The sequence below is a fragment of the Schistocerca cancellata genome, chromosome 1 (genome assembly GCF_023864275.1).
Source record: "Schistocerca cancellata isolate TAMUIC-IGC-003103 chromosome 1, iqSchCanc2.1, whole genome shotgun sequence".
Taxonomy (NCBI): domain Eukaryota; kingdom Metazoa; phylum Arthropoda; class Insecta; order Orthoptera; family Acrididae; genus Schistocerca; species Schistocerca cancellata.
In genome coordinates, this window is record NC_064626.1 from 773028803 (window position 1) to 773046342 (window position 17540).

At 38.1% G+C, this 17540-nt stretch overlaps 1 protein-coding gene across 9 annotated transcripts in view; it reads left to right on the top strand.

Annotated features, from left to right (window-relative positions):
• LOC126187198 (broad-complex core protein-like) overlaps positions 1-17540 on the top strand; it is a 439455-nt gene that overhangs the window by 100257 nt on the left and 321658 nt on the right. For all 9 annotated transcript variants that reach the window (XR_007537704.1, XM_049928277.1, XM_049928280.1 and 6 more), the window contains exon 5: positions 10083-10389. Coding sequence is in view for 8 of the 9 variants with exons in the window: in XM_049928277.1 (XP_049784234.1) it covers positions 10083-10389 (307 nt within the window). In the remaining variant the exon portion in view is untranslated. The remainder of the gene's footprint in view (positions 1-10082; positions 10390-17540) is intronic.

Sequence of the window (17540 nt, forward strand, 5' to 3'; positions counted from 1 at the left end):
GTGATACCACATGAGAGTGACACTGTAGCTGGTCACTATCGTATGGTGTTGTGGTGTTTTTAAATCAGAAATCCGATTGCTGCATGATTCTCGCACTTTATGAATTTGCTGAGCATAGTGGTTTACAGGTGAGTGATTTGGCATCACAATTACCATGTAGGTAATTGAATCAGAACTATGAAGCCTGCCAGAATCTTGAGTTTGTGGTAGTGAAATTGCTGTTGAAAATGTGTGATGTTGGGAAGAGCACATCATGATCATTTCCCATGCATTTCTCTACATTGATGTAGTGGAACAGTCCAAGGAACTGATTTACTATCAGAGTGTATACATAAGGGTTATGTTCATTATTTTAACCTTGTCACATGACTATACTGAAGACAAACTGTTGAAAATTGTATAAGGCACAGTTTTAGGGCTTCAAATGATGGATATTTGTTACATTTCATGAGATCTACATTTATCTCATGCAAAATGTTAACATTCAGACATTAATGTTCGATAATATTACTTATAAGGATTGTATGAGTAAGATTTTGGAACATATACTGTGTTCAGATATTACAAAATACTACAAAGAAAGTGATATGTTTACACAGAGTCAGCATGGATTCAGAAAATATTGACAGGGAGGGCTCAAGTTTATTCCATATTTCCGTATCTCAGGAACACTTTTGACACCATTCCTTACAAGTGACTCCTAATCAAACTGTGTGCCTATGGACTATCACCTTAGTTGTGCAACTGGATTCTGGATTTCCTGTCAGAATGGTCACAGTTCATAGTAACTGAAGGGAAGTCATTGCGTGAAACAAGCTATATCTGGCGTTCCCCAAGGAGGTGTTATAGATCCTCTGCTGTTCCTAATCTATATAAACAATTGAAAAAAACAACCTGAGTAACCCTCTTAGATTGTTTGCAGATGATGTTATTGTTTACCATTTAATAAAGTCATCAGAAGCTCAAAATTATTTTAAAATAATTTAGGCAAGATATCTGTGTGATGTTATAAGTGATACTTGATCTTAAACAATAAAGAGGATGAAGTCTTCTACATCAGTATTAAAAAAAATAACAAAATTGTTAAATTTCAGTTATGCATTAAATTGCAAAATTTGAAGGTTGTTGATTCAACTAAATTGGAACCATTACATAAAAAATATTGTTGGGAAGGCGAACCAAATACTGTGTTTTATTGGCATATCACATGAAAGATACAACAAATATACTAAATAGGTTACCTCCACTTTGCGTGCCCACCCTCTTCTGGAGTATTCCTGTGTGATGTGGGATACATACTAGAAAGGACTGACGGACTGGAGTGTTGCTGCGCGGTGTGGGATCCGTACCAAATAGGGTTGACATAAGACAAGTTTGAAGAAGAACAGTTTGTTTTATATTATTGTGAAATAGGGAAAATTGTGTTATGGATATGATGAGTGAGATTGGGGAAGAATAATTAAAACACAGGTGTTCTTCATGCCAATAAGATCTTTTCATGAAATTTCAATCACCAACTTTCTCCGCTGAAAAATAAAATATTTAGTTGACTAACACTTGCGCAGTGAGAAATGACCATCATAATAAAATAAGAGAAATCTGAGCTCTCATAGAAAGATTTAGGTGTTCATTTTGCCAACGTCCTATTTGAGAGTGGAATGGTCAAGAAATACTACTGAAAGTGATCCTGTGAAACCTGTGCCAAGCAGTTAAGTGTGAACTGTAGAGTAGTCATGTAGATGTAGGTATTAACAGTGCAGAGAAATTTTTCTGTTAGAATTTGTGGTTACCATCACATTTAAATATGAGAAGCAGTAGATGAAACATAATGTTGATGAAAAAAGTAATGTGAAAGCTACATACATTCCAGGAATCCATTATTACCTCAGTCTGTTGCACAGACTCTGTTTGTTTTGAGACAGTGTGGAGCAGTTTGCATCAACGTGGACAAGGTATCAAATTACTGCTGCTGCTGCTAATTTTTATCTGTACATGAAAATTCATGTTACAGTTTTCCCATTTATGACATACTTATCAAAATTCCTTATGCAAGCGCAATGAATTTGTGCATAGCTGAACTCATAGTTAGTAGAAAACATGGTAGGTATCGTGTGTAGATATGCTGTGAGCAGTGGCATGGCCACAGACAGTGCATAGAAGCTTGTAGGCACACTGTGCACAAGTGTAACTCACAGAGTTGTGAATACAGTTGGAATTCTTTGTGTTAGTGTATTATTATCATCATCATCATTACTATTGACAATAATTTATTTGTTATTTAAATAAACAAATAAATTTGTGTTTATTTAAAAAATTTTCAGTTATAAAACTGATGAAAAACTTTGTAAAACATTGTTGGTTGGCTAGTTTTCTATGGTCGATGAAATACCTAGTACTGTATAAAGCCTCTGGAGCATGTTAACGTCTTTCACCATTTTGGACACTACTTCGTTTTTGCTTGGTGTGGGGAGTAGAGATGGGGGATCCGCTCCTGAACTGATTCATAGAGTTGAATCTTTCAAAGGAGTGAACAATCAGTGATTCAGAAAAAAAGAACGGTAGCTCCAAACGTTTCCCACGGCAGAGAGAGAGAGAGAGAGAGAGAGAGAGAGAGAGAGAGAGCATATCAGCAGCGCCTCTGCTGGTCACAGCACAGTGCACGCCACACAACACAGCCAGCGCTGGCCTCTGCCCTGCTTCTACCTTGGCTGCCTGCATTGTGCAGTGCCCCATTGGATTTTGTGTTTCACATATGCCATGCCGTCTCTGTGCGTCGTCTGCCGCGTGCAGCATCTGGCGCAGCTTAACTTCGCATCGCACTCTGTCGGCGATCGTTTCAGTCGCACGTCCTGCCCTCTGGGCAGTTGATGCGAGCAACAGGACAGAGAGCCACCTAGCGGATAACATAGGAACTACTTGCAACAACCTGCTCGCAAGGGAACGGACGATTTGTCTCGGAGCTGGTGAGTGGTGGCTGTTCACCGCTCCCCCCACCCTCGGAACTCGCCCACTCAACGCTCACCCCACCGTTCTCGACTCTAGCCAGAGCGTTGAGCAAAGCAACACAGGTGTCACTCTGATCTCTGCGGTCTTAGCTCACGCAGTAATACAGCTCGCGGCTCGACCTGCTCGACTCAGTGCTTCTGCATCGGAGTTCGTCTCTACTGGATATTGTTCTTCGTAGTAATACTGCTATGTATATTACATTATTATGTTATGTATACATCATTTGTTTTTATTTTATTTTTATTTGTTTAAACTGATCAGATTAGGTTCCTGACGACTCCTCTTACTATAGGATTTTTATTATGGACACTCGAATTTACGCTTTAATTACTAGCGAACCGATAAACGTATCGCAAAATGTGATACACCAATATTTTCCTTGTTTTATTCTGCGTAAGGCTATATGCAGCACTTTCGTTTTACAGTCAAATTTATATATTTTTTTCTGATTCTGGTACGGATTTTGCGATTTTAGGCGTCTTCGGAAGGAAACGTTCACTTTAAAAATATATGGCTTGCGATGTATTTGTATGAGGTTAATGAAATTTTAATACATTATACCCAAATATATTGTTAATGTAAATCTCAAGTTACAACATTTTCCGATCACCCAAAAAATCACGATAGTGCAAAATAAATCAGTAATCAAAAACTTTGTCATATCGTGGAAATTTCAATAAACAATACAAAATTCTTACTCATTATCTGTGTTACTTCAAAATAGGATCAAATAAGATCAAAATACAGGTATAGTACTGGAATAAACCAAGTTTAAAGGACAATGTGCCTTCTATTTATTTTCTATTGCAAATGAGTGGTGAGTCATGAAAAAGAGCTAATTCATTTCAGGGAGTGAACAGTTCTGATCCGATCTCTGAAAAGAACAGTTTTTCCCATCTCTAGTGGGGAGTCGGGGTGGGGGTGGGGGTGGGGGGAAGGGGAAGGCTCCTACAGCTTAGACCAGGCCACAGAGACATGTGGTATGGAAAAACCACTGATGAAGTCATTCTAAACTATTTATAACAGTAGATTGTATTTTATTTTATTTTTTAATTTTACTTAGCAATTACATTTATCCAGAATGAAATTTTCACTCCACAGCAAAAGTGTTTTGGAGACACCCCAAGGCTGTGGCTAAGCCATTCCTCTACCATATCCTTCTTCCAGGAATTTTAGTACTGCAACTTTCGCAGGAGAACTTCTGTGAAGTTTTGACGGTGAGAGATGAGGTACTTGTGGAAGTAAGTTGTGAGGATGGGTCATGAGCCATGCTTGGATGCTTCAGTTGGTAGAACACTTGCCTGCAAAGGCAAAGGTCCTGAGTTCGAGTCTCTGTCTGGTAGTACACAGTTTTAATCTCACAGAAAGTTTCAGTTGTGTTTATATAGGTAAAATAAACCAAGTTTAAGACAGAAGAAAGCCGAAAACTATATTACTAGTGCCATCTACACTAATTTTACAGAAATGCAGAATAAGGAATGGGATAAAATTATCGTGCATTTGCTGTTTATTACAGTCAAAGCTAGTCAGATATAGCATGATCAGTCCTCTGTTTTGGTGTTAATAAACTGTTTCAAGAAGATTGAGTGCAAAGTTCAACATATAAAGAGAATATCATCTGAGTAAACTTAAGAACTGCTGTCAGCTTAGATGACATCACATTTGAAAGAAGGAAAAAGTTTGCAAGTTGTCAAGCTAATCGACTGATGTTTAGGAGAGGTTGAGGGTCCTGAACACTAAATTCAGTTTACATTATATTAGAAGATAAGAGGCCAGAATTCTAGCAGAGGTATGCAGCAACTGCGCACTGTTTTCGGCAATATCATTTCAAGTATTATGCTTTATTATGAGGATTTTTACTGCTACATCTTTACTCTGCAAACAACTGGACAAAGTATGGTAGAGGCTAGTTCCCATTTTACCATATATTAGGGTTACTTCCTGTTGTGTTTATGTACAGAATGTGAGAAGAATGAGTGCTTGAGGGCACCTGTCCATGCTGTAATTAGTCAAACTTTATCTTCATACTCCCTATGGGAGGAATATGTAGGAAGCTGTAGTATATTCCTAGATTTTTTCCCTTAATGATGGGTACCAGGCATTTGTGGGATAGTTGAGACTCTGAATCTCTCAAAACAAATAATTGTGATTTATTTGAAACCATTATACTACTTGAAATTTGTTGTAATGTTAAAGTTTACAATAAATTGGTATTTCGTCATGCCTTGCTCACTTGACTTGTGTATTATTTCAGCAGTCCTCTTTGTTCACACTAAGTGAGGTGGCACACTGGCTTAGATATTGAACTCAAATTTGGCCATTCACAATTTTGTTTTCCATAGCTTCCCTAAATTTCTTAAGGTGAATGCTGGGAAGGTTCCTTTAAAAAGGATGTGACCAATTTTCTTCTCCAGGTTTGCCCAATCTGGAGAAGTGCTCAGTCCCCAGTAACATTCATAGCATACAGTTGTATGAGTATTTTTTGTGTTACGACTAGCTTTGGTCACTGATCATCATCAACACATCTACATAAACAATTAGAGAATTAAATTTACCAAAATACATAAAAAGTGTTTGGCTTACGGTGACTATGGTGTAAATTTTTGTACATACATTGTGAAAAAGTGTCATACATGAATTGCGCATCAGATCATTTCTTGGAGTTCAATTACAATCCGCCATTATGCATCCAAAAAGATCTGTAACAAATGAAATAGAAATAATATTATTGAAAATGTATTATCAAAATGTAAAGCCAGAAAATGTTCTGACAAATAACAAGCTCTAGGAAATTATTTGACATGCTTACACACATAAATAGCCAGAAGCTATGTCCCATACTAAGTTGGGCTGGTTAAAAGCAAAAAGAAAGCATAAAAGAAATGACTAGTCTTGTGAAATTACGTACAAATTTGTAACAAATACAAGTGGTTCAATGTTTATCAGATCCAAACAACTTGACAAAAAACTTCTTTATATTGGTACTATCGAGTGACACAATTTTCTCTATAAAAACATAAAAATAAACATTTGTTTAAACAGTATTTGAAAGCTAACAATTTACAGAGGACGGTTACATTAAGAAACATTTTAGTTCTGTATAAAATTTCTGTGACTATTATTTCATCACCCACATCCATAATGGAGGGCACTAAACACATGCCTGTGCGATGGTGCTCAATTTGGAAGAAAACTGTTTCAAATCCCAGTGATGGCAAATTTTCGCTGCCAGTATTTGGCCGGTAAGACAAGGAGAAGTGTTGGGATGAAGTTCCCGATCACTGGTCTTTGCTCCAATCTCATGGATAAATTCGACTTTTCTCTATAGTGTCTCATGAAATGAGGACATGCTACATTGATGGTGGTGATCTGTCCACCAGATGGAAAATTTAAACTTGGCGGCCGACTTGATGCTATTTGAGAGGAGTAGGCTGTGCTGGCATTGGGTTTCACCATTTCCGTTTCCTTCATTACAGTCCTCAAAATGTCACAGATATACACTTGACATTTCAAAACAGTCTGGAGAAAGGTAACAGCAAACCACCTCCACTGGGCCCTTGCCTACAATGGTAGTGCAGGATACCTGCATCTGCTCTCATACACTCAGTCTCTGAGTATGGGAGTACTTTTTTTATTATTTCATCATTAAATGAACCATCACCAATGTACTTTAACAAGGACATATAACGAACATTTGGGAACAAGTATACAAAACACTTTAAATCATGGAATAAATGCCTACTAAATACAGGGTGTACATAAAGTATGGGAACATTTTCAATTATTTATTGCGCAAGAACCAAACATTGCACAGATATCATACATATGTCGTTTTGGAGAGAAATCCTGAAAGTTTTTTTTTCATGTATACCACCACAGCATAGTTTGGTAATTTGTCGATAGCACTAGTCGCAAACATGGCGAGTTCAGGTGCGGAGAGAGCTTTCTTCGTGTTGGAGTTTGACAAAAAGAAGTTTGTTACAGTTTTTCAGTGGATGTTTAGAACTAAGTGCAGTAAGAAGCCACCAACAAGGAAGGCCATTTACTACTGGCACACAAGCTCGTTACGATGGGTTGCATTTGCCCGGCAATGAGAAGCGTGGGTACCTGATCACGGAGCTGCCACATCGATGGATCAGTTGTGCTACAAAAGGGGACAGCTGTTTCATGAAATGGCCTCCCCGGTCACCAGATCTCACTCCATGTGACTTTTTTCTGTGGGGACACATTAAAGATCTGGTGTATGTACTGCCCCTACCACATGATGTAGCAGAACTCCAGGAGAGAATATGGGAAGTAACTGCCACAGTCGACGATGCCATCCTGTGGCGGGTAAGCCAAGAATTTGATTACCGTACCGGCGTCTGCTGGTTTACTCATGGTCGAATGTTTGTAAAAAATACTTTCAGAGTTTCTCTTCAAAATGCAATATGTATGACATCTGTACAATGTTTAGTTGTTGTGCAATAAATAATTGAAAGTGTTTCTGGACTTCATGTACACCCTGTATACACTGAAGAGCAAAAGAAACTGGTACACCTGCCTAATATCGTGTAGGGCCCCTCCGAGCATGCAGAGGTGCTGCAACACGACATGGCATGGACTTGACTAATGTCTCAAGTAGTTCTGGAGGGAACTGACACCATGAATTCGGCAAGGCTGTCCATAAATCCGTAAGAGTACGAGGGGTTGGAATTTCTTCTGAACAGCATGCAAGGCATCGCAGATATGCTGAATTATGTTCATGTCTGGGGAGTTTGGTGGCCAGCGGAAGTGTTTAAACACAGAAGAGTGTTCCTAGAGCCACTCTGTTGCAAATCTGGATGTGTGAGGTGTAACATTGTTCTGCTGGAATTGCCCAAGTCTGTTGGAATGCACAATGGACATGAATGGATGCAGGTGATCAGACAGGATGCTTACGTATGTTCACGTGTCAGGGCCATGTCTAGATGTATCAGGGGTCCTATATCACTCCAACTGCACACGCCCCACACAATTACAGAGCTCCCACCAGCTTGAACAGTCCCCTGCTGACATGCACGGTCCATGGATTCATGAGGTCGTCTCCATACCCGTACACATCCATCTGCTCAATACAATTTGAAACGAGACTCGTCTAACCAGGCAGCTTATTTTGAGTCATCAACATTCCAGTGTCAGTGTTGATGTGCCCAGGCGAGGCATAAAGCATTGTTTGTGCAGTCATCTGGGTACACAAGTGGACCTTTGGCTTCAAAAGCCCATATCGATGATGTTTTGTTGAATGGTTTGCACGCTGACACTTGCTGATGGCCCGGCATTGAAATGTGCAGCAATTTGTGGAAGGGTTGCACTTCTGTCATGTTGAATGATTCTTTTCAGACGTCGTTGGTCCCATTCTTGCAGGATCGTTTTCTGGCTGCTGCAATGTCTGAGATTTGCTGTTTTACCAGATTCCTGATATTCGCTGTACATTCATGAAATGTTCGTACGGGAAAATCCACAGTTCATCGTTACCTTGTAGATGCTGTGTTCCATCGCTCATGCACAGACTACAACATAATGTTCAAACTCTTGATAACCTTCCATTGTAGCAGCAGTAACCGATCTAACAATTGCGTCAGACACTTGTCTTATATAGGCGTTGCCGACCAAAACACCCTATTCTGCCTGTTTACATATCTCTGTATTTGAGCATGTATGCCTGTACCAGTTTCTTTGGCACTTCAGTGTATATGTAAACTGTTCATAGTGGGCAGAAAATTGCAGATGTTGGGAAACAATTATTTGAAGGGGTGATATAAACTATGAAGAACATTTTATTGATGTTAATATAAACTAAGGAAGAAATCCACCCTCAGATATGTAAAATAATATATAGGAAATTAGTTTAGTAAAATATTGAAAAGTTGTGCAATCTGTAGGCTAAGCTTAGAAGACAGTCATTCTGTTCATACTTCCTCTTCACTTTTAACCATTCTGACTTCATATACTTTTGGCTATTTGCCTGTAAATATAAGACTTCATTTCCTAGTGCTTGTAATTTTTCAGACCATCTTATGACTTTACAGTTTGATAAAATGTTTTATATAATAATATTGCTTTTTCCATTTGTTTTTACAATTTTCTGGGTGCACAGTGATGAAATATTATAAGTTTTTGTTCCAAAATGGTTTTGATGCAAAATGTGTATTCAGAATGTATATGCATGAAGTTTATACTGTGTGGTACACTAAGTCTAAACAAAATAAATTGTGATCGATTTGTTGTATCAGAAGAAAAATTATTTTGAGAAAACTACAAGAGTGAGACAGAATTGCTGACCAGTATTTACTTTCAGGGGAAATGGCAATACTGCCAATAGTAACATATCAAAGTACATTCTCTATCATAGCTTTTTGGAACTAGTAGTACTTACCTCTGAGAGTAGAAAGGGATACATTGAGGAAGGCTAAAAAGGAAGGGCAAGTCACTTAGACATGAGACCCTCATCCCAATAACAGCTGAATCCCTCTCATCCTGGTGTCTGATTGACTTGCCCTTCTTTTTAACCTTCCTCAATGTATACTTTTTTCCCTTTGTGAAGAAGTAACTATGAACTCCAAAAGCTAGCATAGTGTATGTACTTTTATATGTGACAGTTCTAGCATTTCTCTTGAAGTTAAGTGTCAGCCAGCAATTTTCTGACAGATTTTTCCAGCAATTTTGTGACAGATTTTTTAAAATTGTAATGTATTGTAATGATAGCAAGCAATTGCCTAATAAAAATGTTAAATTCAGTGACATTGTCACATGTTATTGAACACCAATAATTAATATTTTCTATCACTATTTTGAATCTATGCAGAAATATATATCAGACACCTATTTTGTCAGCAACTGAATGGAAACTTGCAGATCCTACAACTAAAGCATTGTTATTTTCACAAGTACATCTTATTGTTCATATTTTATATTACAATTGTTTGGGGATATTGCTTCTGATTCAAGTTTTAGTGTTACATTCCACCACATAGACATTTATGTTTAAAAATAATGGCAAAAGAATTTATTGTAATCAGGTGTATGTTCTTAAACACTCTCTTGTTGCTACACAGGTGTCACAAGGATATCCTTCTGGAAATGATGCCAATATTGATCTGGCTTCAGCTGTGAGTGAGGAAAGTGCATCTCCAGCTCGACCAACCAAACGGCTGCATAGTGATGCATCTGTTAGCTCAAGCACATTATCACATAGGAAGGAACAAAAGGAGGAAGAATTTGTTCAGAAAATCCCCAAGGTTGAACCCATCGATCTTGACTTGGATGCAGAAATAACTAGTGATCAAATCTCTCCTGAAGGGCTCCAGCAATTCCTTACAAATTCTGCAAAGAGTACACATCCACAACAAAATATTTCAGCAGGTATGCATCATGAAACATTTCTCAATATGATACATTTTACACATGCTCAAAGTAATGTCATTTTTTAAATTTATTTGTTTAAGGATCAGTTACAAGATGGAGTGTATAACAGATGAAGTATAAATTAAAGTCTAAGCATTTTATGAGGGTTGTTCTGGACAGGTGTTTCCTTATTATTCTTGTATCATCAGAGCTATTATAAGTTAATGAATCTCCTCTAATCACAATCATTTTAAAAATATGAACACTTTTTGATGAAATTAATTGAACAAAATGTATGTTTGTAATATCTAACGAAAATAATTGCCTGAAAGACTCTCCCATTATCGATGGTCTTATGCTCACATTGGGATTAGTAAATATAAAACTCTATGTTAAAGACAAATGCCAAAAACAACAGAATGGATAATTGTTGAAGAGAAGAATTTGTGTGTGTGTGTGTGTGTGTGTGTGTGTGTGTGTGTGTGTGTGTATATATACTATTGAACACTTACTATATCTGTTTGTGTTAGGCCTATCCAACACACATTCTTCCTCATCATCAACCTATATGATTTCTTAGCAAAAATGTATGTGCTTGATTCAAAATTACAATCCTCCTGCCAAAGCCGGCTTGAGAACATTTTTCCATTTAAGCAACATATCATTTACCACAACTTGAGTTGCCATTTCTTTGAGCATTGGCAAGAGATTTAAAAATAAATCCAAACATGGAGATTGTGTGAATGTTATTTTAAGAAGTACTGGTGGTACATAGACACCACTCTGTAATAGATAGAAATTTCTGAATCTTATTTCAGTGCTAAATATTGAAAGACAAAACAATTAATTTCCATTTAAGGTACTTCACTAAGACCTTTAAAAGTTCTTAGTGAAAGCAGAAAGAACTAGACGTGTCGACTGGTCTAACTTCAATAAGAATGTTCCATCTAGTGAACTGAGGTGAAAAGGAAGACACAGATTTGTGTGTGATTTGAAAGAGAAATATATTGTTAGTAAAGTCAAGTGTAAATCCTACAATTGTGTACATCTACAGTTATATACATACTTTGGAAGCCACCATACAGTGCATGACGAACGGAACATTATACCAATGCTAGTCATTCCCTTTCCTGTTTCTGTTACAAATGGAACATGGGGAAAACTACTGTCTATACACCTCCATAAAAGCCCTAATTTCTCTTATCTTGTCCCTCAGTTTTCTAAACAGGGTTTTACAGAAAGAGTGTTGTCTTTCCAACCAGGGATTCCCATTTGACTTCATGAAGCATCTCTGAATTGTTTCAGTATCTTTATTTAATACAACTTGATCTCCAAACACTCGAGCAGTATTCAAGAATGGGTCACACATTGTTCTATATGCTGTCTCCTTTATAGAAGAGGTATATTTTATGAGGATTCTCCCAATAAATCGAAGTAGAGCAATCGCCTACTACCACTTATGCGCTCATTCCATGTCATATTGCTTTGCAGATGAGATATTTAATTCCTGCAACTCTGTCAAGCAGCACACTGATAATCCTGTATTTGAATATTACAGGATTATTTTTCCTGCTTATCTGCAGTAACTTATATTTTTCTCCATTTAAAGTAAGGTGCCATTCATCACATCAACTAGAAATTCTGTGTAAGACCTCCTGTACCCTCGTACAGTCACTCAATGACCATGCTTTCCCATACACTACAGCGTTACTAGCAAACCATCATAGATTGCTGTTCACCCTATCCATCAGATCATTTATGTACATAGAGACCAATAGCATTCTTGTCACACTTTTCTGGGATGCTCATGACAATACCCTTGTCTTTTAAACCCTCACTGTGTTTAGCTACTTAAGAAGTGTTTGAGTCACTCACATATCTGGTAATCTATTCCGTATGCTTGGACTTTGGTTAACAGTCTTCATTGGGGCACTGTGTCAAATACTTTCTGGAAATCCAGGAATACGGAATCTGACTATTACCCTTCATCCGTGGTTTGCAGGATATCATGCAAAAAAAGGTCAAGTGGAGTTTGGCAAGAGCAGAGCTTTCCCATTCTGTGTTGATTTATGTGTGGAACTTTTCTGTTACGAGGAAACTTATTAGACAGGGTGAAAATTATTGAACTATATGATAAAAAAGAAAGGAAAAAATAAAACATAAATTAGTTACAAACTATTGCGTGGACACACTTCTTTCAATATGTAAACATCACTACAGATATTTGGATTTAGATTGAGACATGTTCGATATGCCTGCCATCATTGGCGATGATGTGGCACAGATGAGTAGCAAAATTCTGCATGACCCGCTGAAGTGTTGGAACATTGATGCTGCCTATGACTTCCTCAATGGCTGTTTTCAGCCCAGCAATGGTTTTCGGGCTATTACAGGGTCGCATGTGTTCAGATCCAGAGAATATGGTGGCCAATTGAGGCCCATGCCAGTGGTCTCTGGGTAGCCCAGAGCCAGAATGCAGTCCCCAAAGTGCTCCTCCAGGACATCAAACACTCTCCTACTTTGATGGGGTTGAGCTCTGTCTTGCATGAACCACTTCTTGTCGAAATCAGGGTCACTGTGTGTAGTGAGGATGAAATCATCTTCCAAAACCTTCACGAACCATTCGGTAGTCACTGTGCCTTCAAGTAATATCACACTGATTATTCCGTGATTACACGTTGCACACCAAGCAGTCACCTGTTGAGGGTGTAGAGGCTTTTTGATCGCGAAATGTGGATTCCCAGTCCCCCAACTGTGCCAGTTTTGCTTATTGATGAACCCGTCCAAATGAAAATGGGCTTCGTCGCTCAACCAAGCCATATTCACGTCACAGACCTGTTCATCAATTCGTTGGACAACAGTATTGGCAAAACACAACTGTTGTTCTGTGGCCCTGAGGCTTGATGGCCGATGAGTTTGAATTTTGTATGGAAAGAGATGCAGGACTTCAACAGTTTGTCGTAGTGTCACCCAGTTGATTTTCACCTGTTGTGCAGCTCGTCTGATCAGTTGATTTTTTGGGGGTGGTTTGAAACGCAGTGCATGTCTTCTCGATGTTTTCAGGCATTTCCACTCTTTCTGACTAGCGACATTGCCAACACTGTCAACATGAATACTGCCCATTCTCTCAAACTTGCGAATCAAATTCGTGATTTTTAGCATACTTGGACCAATTGTCTTCAGCTTGAATTCGGTTGCAAACTTCCTTTGAGCTGCAGTTGGGCTGTTGTTGCTTGCCTAGAAGGCCTTCACAAGCGCTATTCACTCAGGCATGCTGTACCATGATGCCCCATGGCCAACCATGCAGTTTAAATGTCTTAATGCAAACCGTTCAGAAGTTATGATTATTTTACGTCATGTAGTTCAATAATTGTCTTCCTGTGTTTCAAACTTAGAATATGCTCAAGAATTCTTCAGCAGACCAATGTTAAATAGATAGGTCTGTAATTTCATGGGTCCATTCTTTCAGCCTTATTATATACAAAGAGTCATTTATGCTATTTTCCTATTGTTCAAGACTTTGTGCTAGGCAAGAGATTCTCGATAAATGTAAGCTAAGTAAGGGCCCAATTCTGAAGAAACCAAACCCGCCTGGACCTGGTGACTTTCAACATTTGGAGTTTCTTCTCAACAATTGGGATGGCTTTGTGTATCCTTCATACAGGAGTTTGTGTGATGGTCAGGTAATGGTATGTCTGTACAATCTCCTGTGTAAATGATTTTTTAAGCATGAAATTTCAAACTCATGTTTTCATTTTGCTGCTTCTATTGCCACATCAGAATGGTCGATGAGTGAGCCTTTGAGCTGCGTAGTGATTTCAGGACCAGATTTTTCTGGTTTGTTCAACAAGACCTTTCACTAAGGTATGACAGTGGAAGTTGAATGCTTTATGCATTGAGCTTTTTATGGACACACAAATTAATATTAACTTTTGCTTGTTGGTGTGTCTGTTTTTTCTTTCTTTTTTTAATTTTATTTTTTTTTAAACAAAGATAGTGACCATCTCTGCTTCCTCAGAATTTTGAGAATTTTGATATTTAAACGTGGTGGATCCTAAGTCCACTTACTTGGCACATACTTCACCAGTGTGATTTAAAATCAGTTAAAACTTTTCCCATAATGGTGTTGAACCTCGTATGCCAGTTTGTTCATACAACAATAATCTATGTCAATTTTTATTTAATACATGGCTTGAAATTTATTTTCAAATAGTTTTTCATCGAATAGTTTATTAATGAAATATATTATAAAGGTGATAATTTTACATTTGTTAGAATCAGGATAATAATAATGTTTTTTCACTTTTCTGTAAAACTGAATTTTTTTTTCATCGAGATTGATGTTCAACACCATCGATATGTCCATTATATTGGAACTAAATGATGTCCATTCATTGTCGAAGTAGGATACTAACTACTGCTTTCTGATCTTTGCAGCATAAAAACTCGTCTAGCTCTCATGATGGATTTATTAAATTCTGTCACTGTCATCAGTATGATGACATTGTAATCCTAATCCCTGTCTCAGTACTGACATTGTCAGTAATGTCACACTTGTTTGTAGCTACAGAGTCTAAAATATATCCATTGTGTGGGAGTTGTCAAACCACAGACATGTTCAAATTATTAGACTAAAAACATTTTTTTCCAAAACTTGGCATTTATTACACATTGACATCCACATGCAGATTATAATTGTACATTCAATACTTTAATTTTTCACATGCCTTTTAATATCATTGTCATGGTACCAGATTTCCTCTAGTTTCTCCATGAGATCTTGTTTGGTGGTTATTGTAAATTTCCTTATCCTCTCTTTCATAATAGCCCATAAATTTTCAATTGGGTTCATATCAGGGCTGTTCCCCGGCCAGTGCAACACTTTCAGTTGCCTTTCTTCCAAGTACTTGGAAACACTTTTGACTTTGCAGCACAGTGCCCCATCATGCATAAAAATGACATCTTTATTAGGAAACCACTCATTTATTTGGGGGAAAAGTTTCTTTTCAAGGATTTCTTTGTATTGTTCATGCCTCATTGCCTCATGGATTTCTGTGGCCGGGAGTTAAATTAAAATAAATTCACATAATTACGGAAGGCTAATATACGTTATTAGTTTCAGATTTGATTTTATTTCCACTTTTCTGACAGCCATGCATTAATCGCCTGTAGAGCAATGAAGTTATTTTTGTCTGTTTGCTAAAGAAATTTGGTTTTTATTAATCTTTTATGCTGAGGCAGTCAATGTGTTTGAAACAAAGTGCTTAGTTCCACACTATTGGCTAATTTCAACTACTCGCTGCATTTCAAGTGTATGTTTTCATCTTCTAGCACGTATGACATTATGCCATAATAAAGAATCAAAAATGAGTTACCGTATTTACTCGAATCTAAGCCACACTCGAATCTAAGCCGCACCTGAAAAATGAGACTCAAAATCAAGGAAAAAAAATTTTCCCGAATCTAAGCCACACCTGAAATTTGAGACTCGAAATTCAAGGGAGAGAAAAGTTTTAGCCCGCACCTCCAAATCAAAACAAAGTTGGTCCATTGTAATATGAGACACAATTTAGGTCGAATGAATGACGATACAGCTACAGTAGTTTGGTTCGAGTCGTAAGCTTAGCAGTTAAGCCTTACCAGGTAGCCATTGCTATGCGTCAGGCACTCCGTCCGTATTTATACGGGTACCCTTCCTTTTTCACGTGCTTCGTCTGGTTTGAATCGATTGCTTATTTTTCTTTGATCTGATAAGTGCTGTTCTCTTTGTTATAGGTGTTTACGTCACTCTAAGCTGAAAATGCGTTATTGTACTGTGTCATGCGTTGTTTGTCAATGTGTGTTCACGACCTGTCGCCGCTCGTGGCATGGCTTGCTTTTGAGCGCGCTAGCGCCGCTTACCATTAAAAAAAAAAAAAGAGAGAGAGAGAGGAATTGTCTCATTAGCAAAACAATGGCAAGAGACTGCTATTTGTTGTTACTTACACTGCTGCTTTCTTTGATAACGATCAACAAGAACCAAATAATAGACTGCGTATGATACAAGATGTTCTGAACGAGAGTTTAGCTAAAATGTTTCGCCGTTTGAAAATCTTTGCAGACGCCTCTTTTGTACACTACATTCTGCACAGAAATTAGAGTCATCTTAGATTTAAAAATCTAGTCAATTGCCGTGATTAATTTCTGACTGTATCACAATTAGGCATAAGAATAATACGAATATAAACATGACATGATATGTATATTCTTCCGTGTTTGCTGTTGTCTCACACTAGTTTTGTAGTTTATTAGACAGACAGGATTTAAATGAGATAGCAGCAAACACGAAAGAATACACGGCAAAATGTTTATATTCGTATTATTCTTATGGTGAAGAGAATACTGCATGCGATTCACAATTCATAAAAGTTCCTATTAGAAACCATCTCTTCTCACAGGTAGGAAAAAATTCAGAACGTAGAATTGGCCATATTGACAAACATCTCAAACAGTCTTGCCAGCCGGATTTTCATAGTACATAGAAATGCTGCTACATTCAAAGATGAACAATACGGAATTTGTATTTACTTCGTTGGATAATGTATGAAAATGCAGTGGTTGAAACTCGGGGCGAAGAAAAACGCTCTTCTTCCACCTTTTTTAAAATTTATTTACTGACTCAGAGGTTTTGGTGTCAATATTTGTGCCTGCAAAGCATGCCTGTGTAGCGCTACATACACTCCTGGAAATTGAAATAAGAACACCGTGAATTCATTGTCCCAGGAAGGGGAAACTTTATTGACACATTCCTGGGGTCAGATACATCACATGATCACACTGACAGAAGCACAGGCACATAGACACAGGCAACAGAGCATGCACAATGTCGGCACTAGTACAGTGTATATCCATCTTTCGCAGCAATGCAGGCTGCTATTCTCCCATGGAGACGATCGTAGAGATGCTGGATGTAGTCCTGTGGAACGGCTTGCCATGCCATTTCCACCTGGCGCCTCAGTTGGACCAGCGTTCGTGCTGGACGTGCAGACCGCGTGAGACGACGCTTCATCCAGTCCCAAACATGCTCAATGGGGGACAGATCCGGAGATCTTGCTGGCCAGGGTAGTTGACTTACACCTTCTAGAGCACATTGGGTGGCACGGGATACATGCGGACGTGCATTGTCCTGT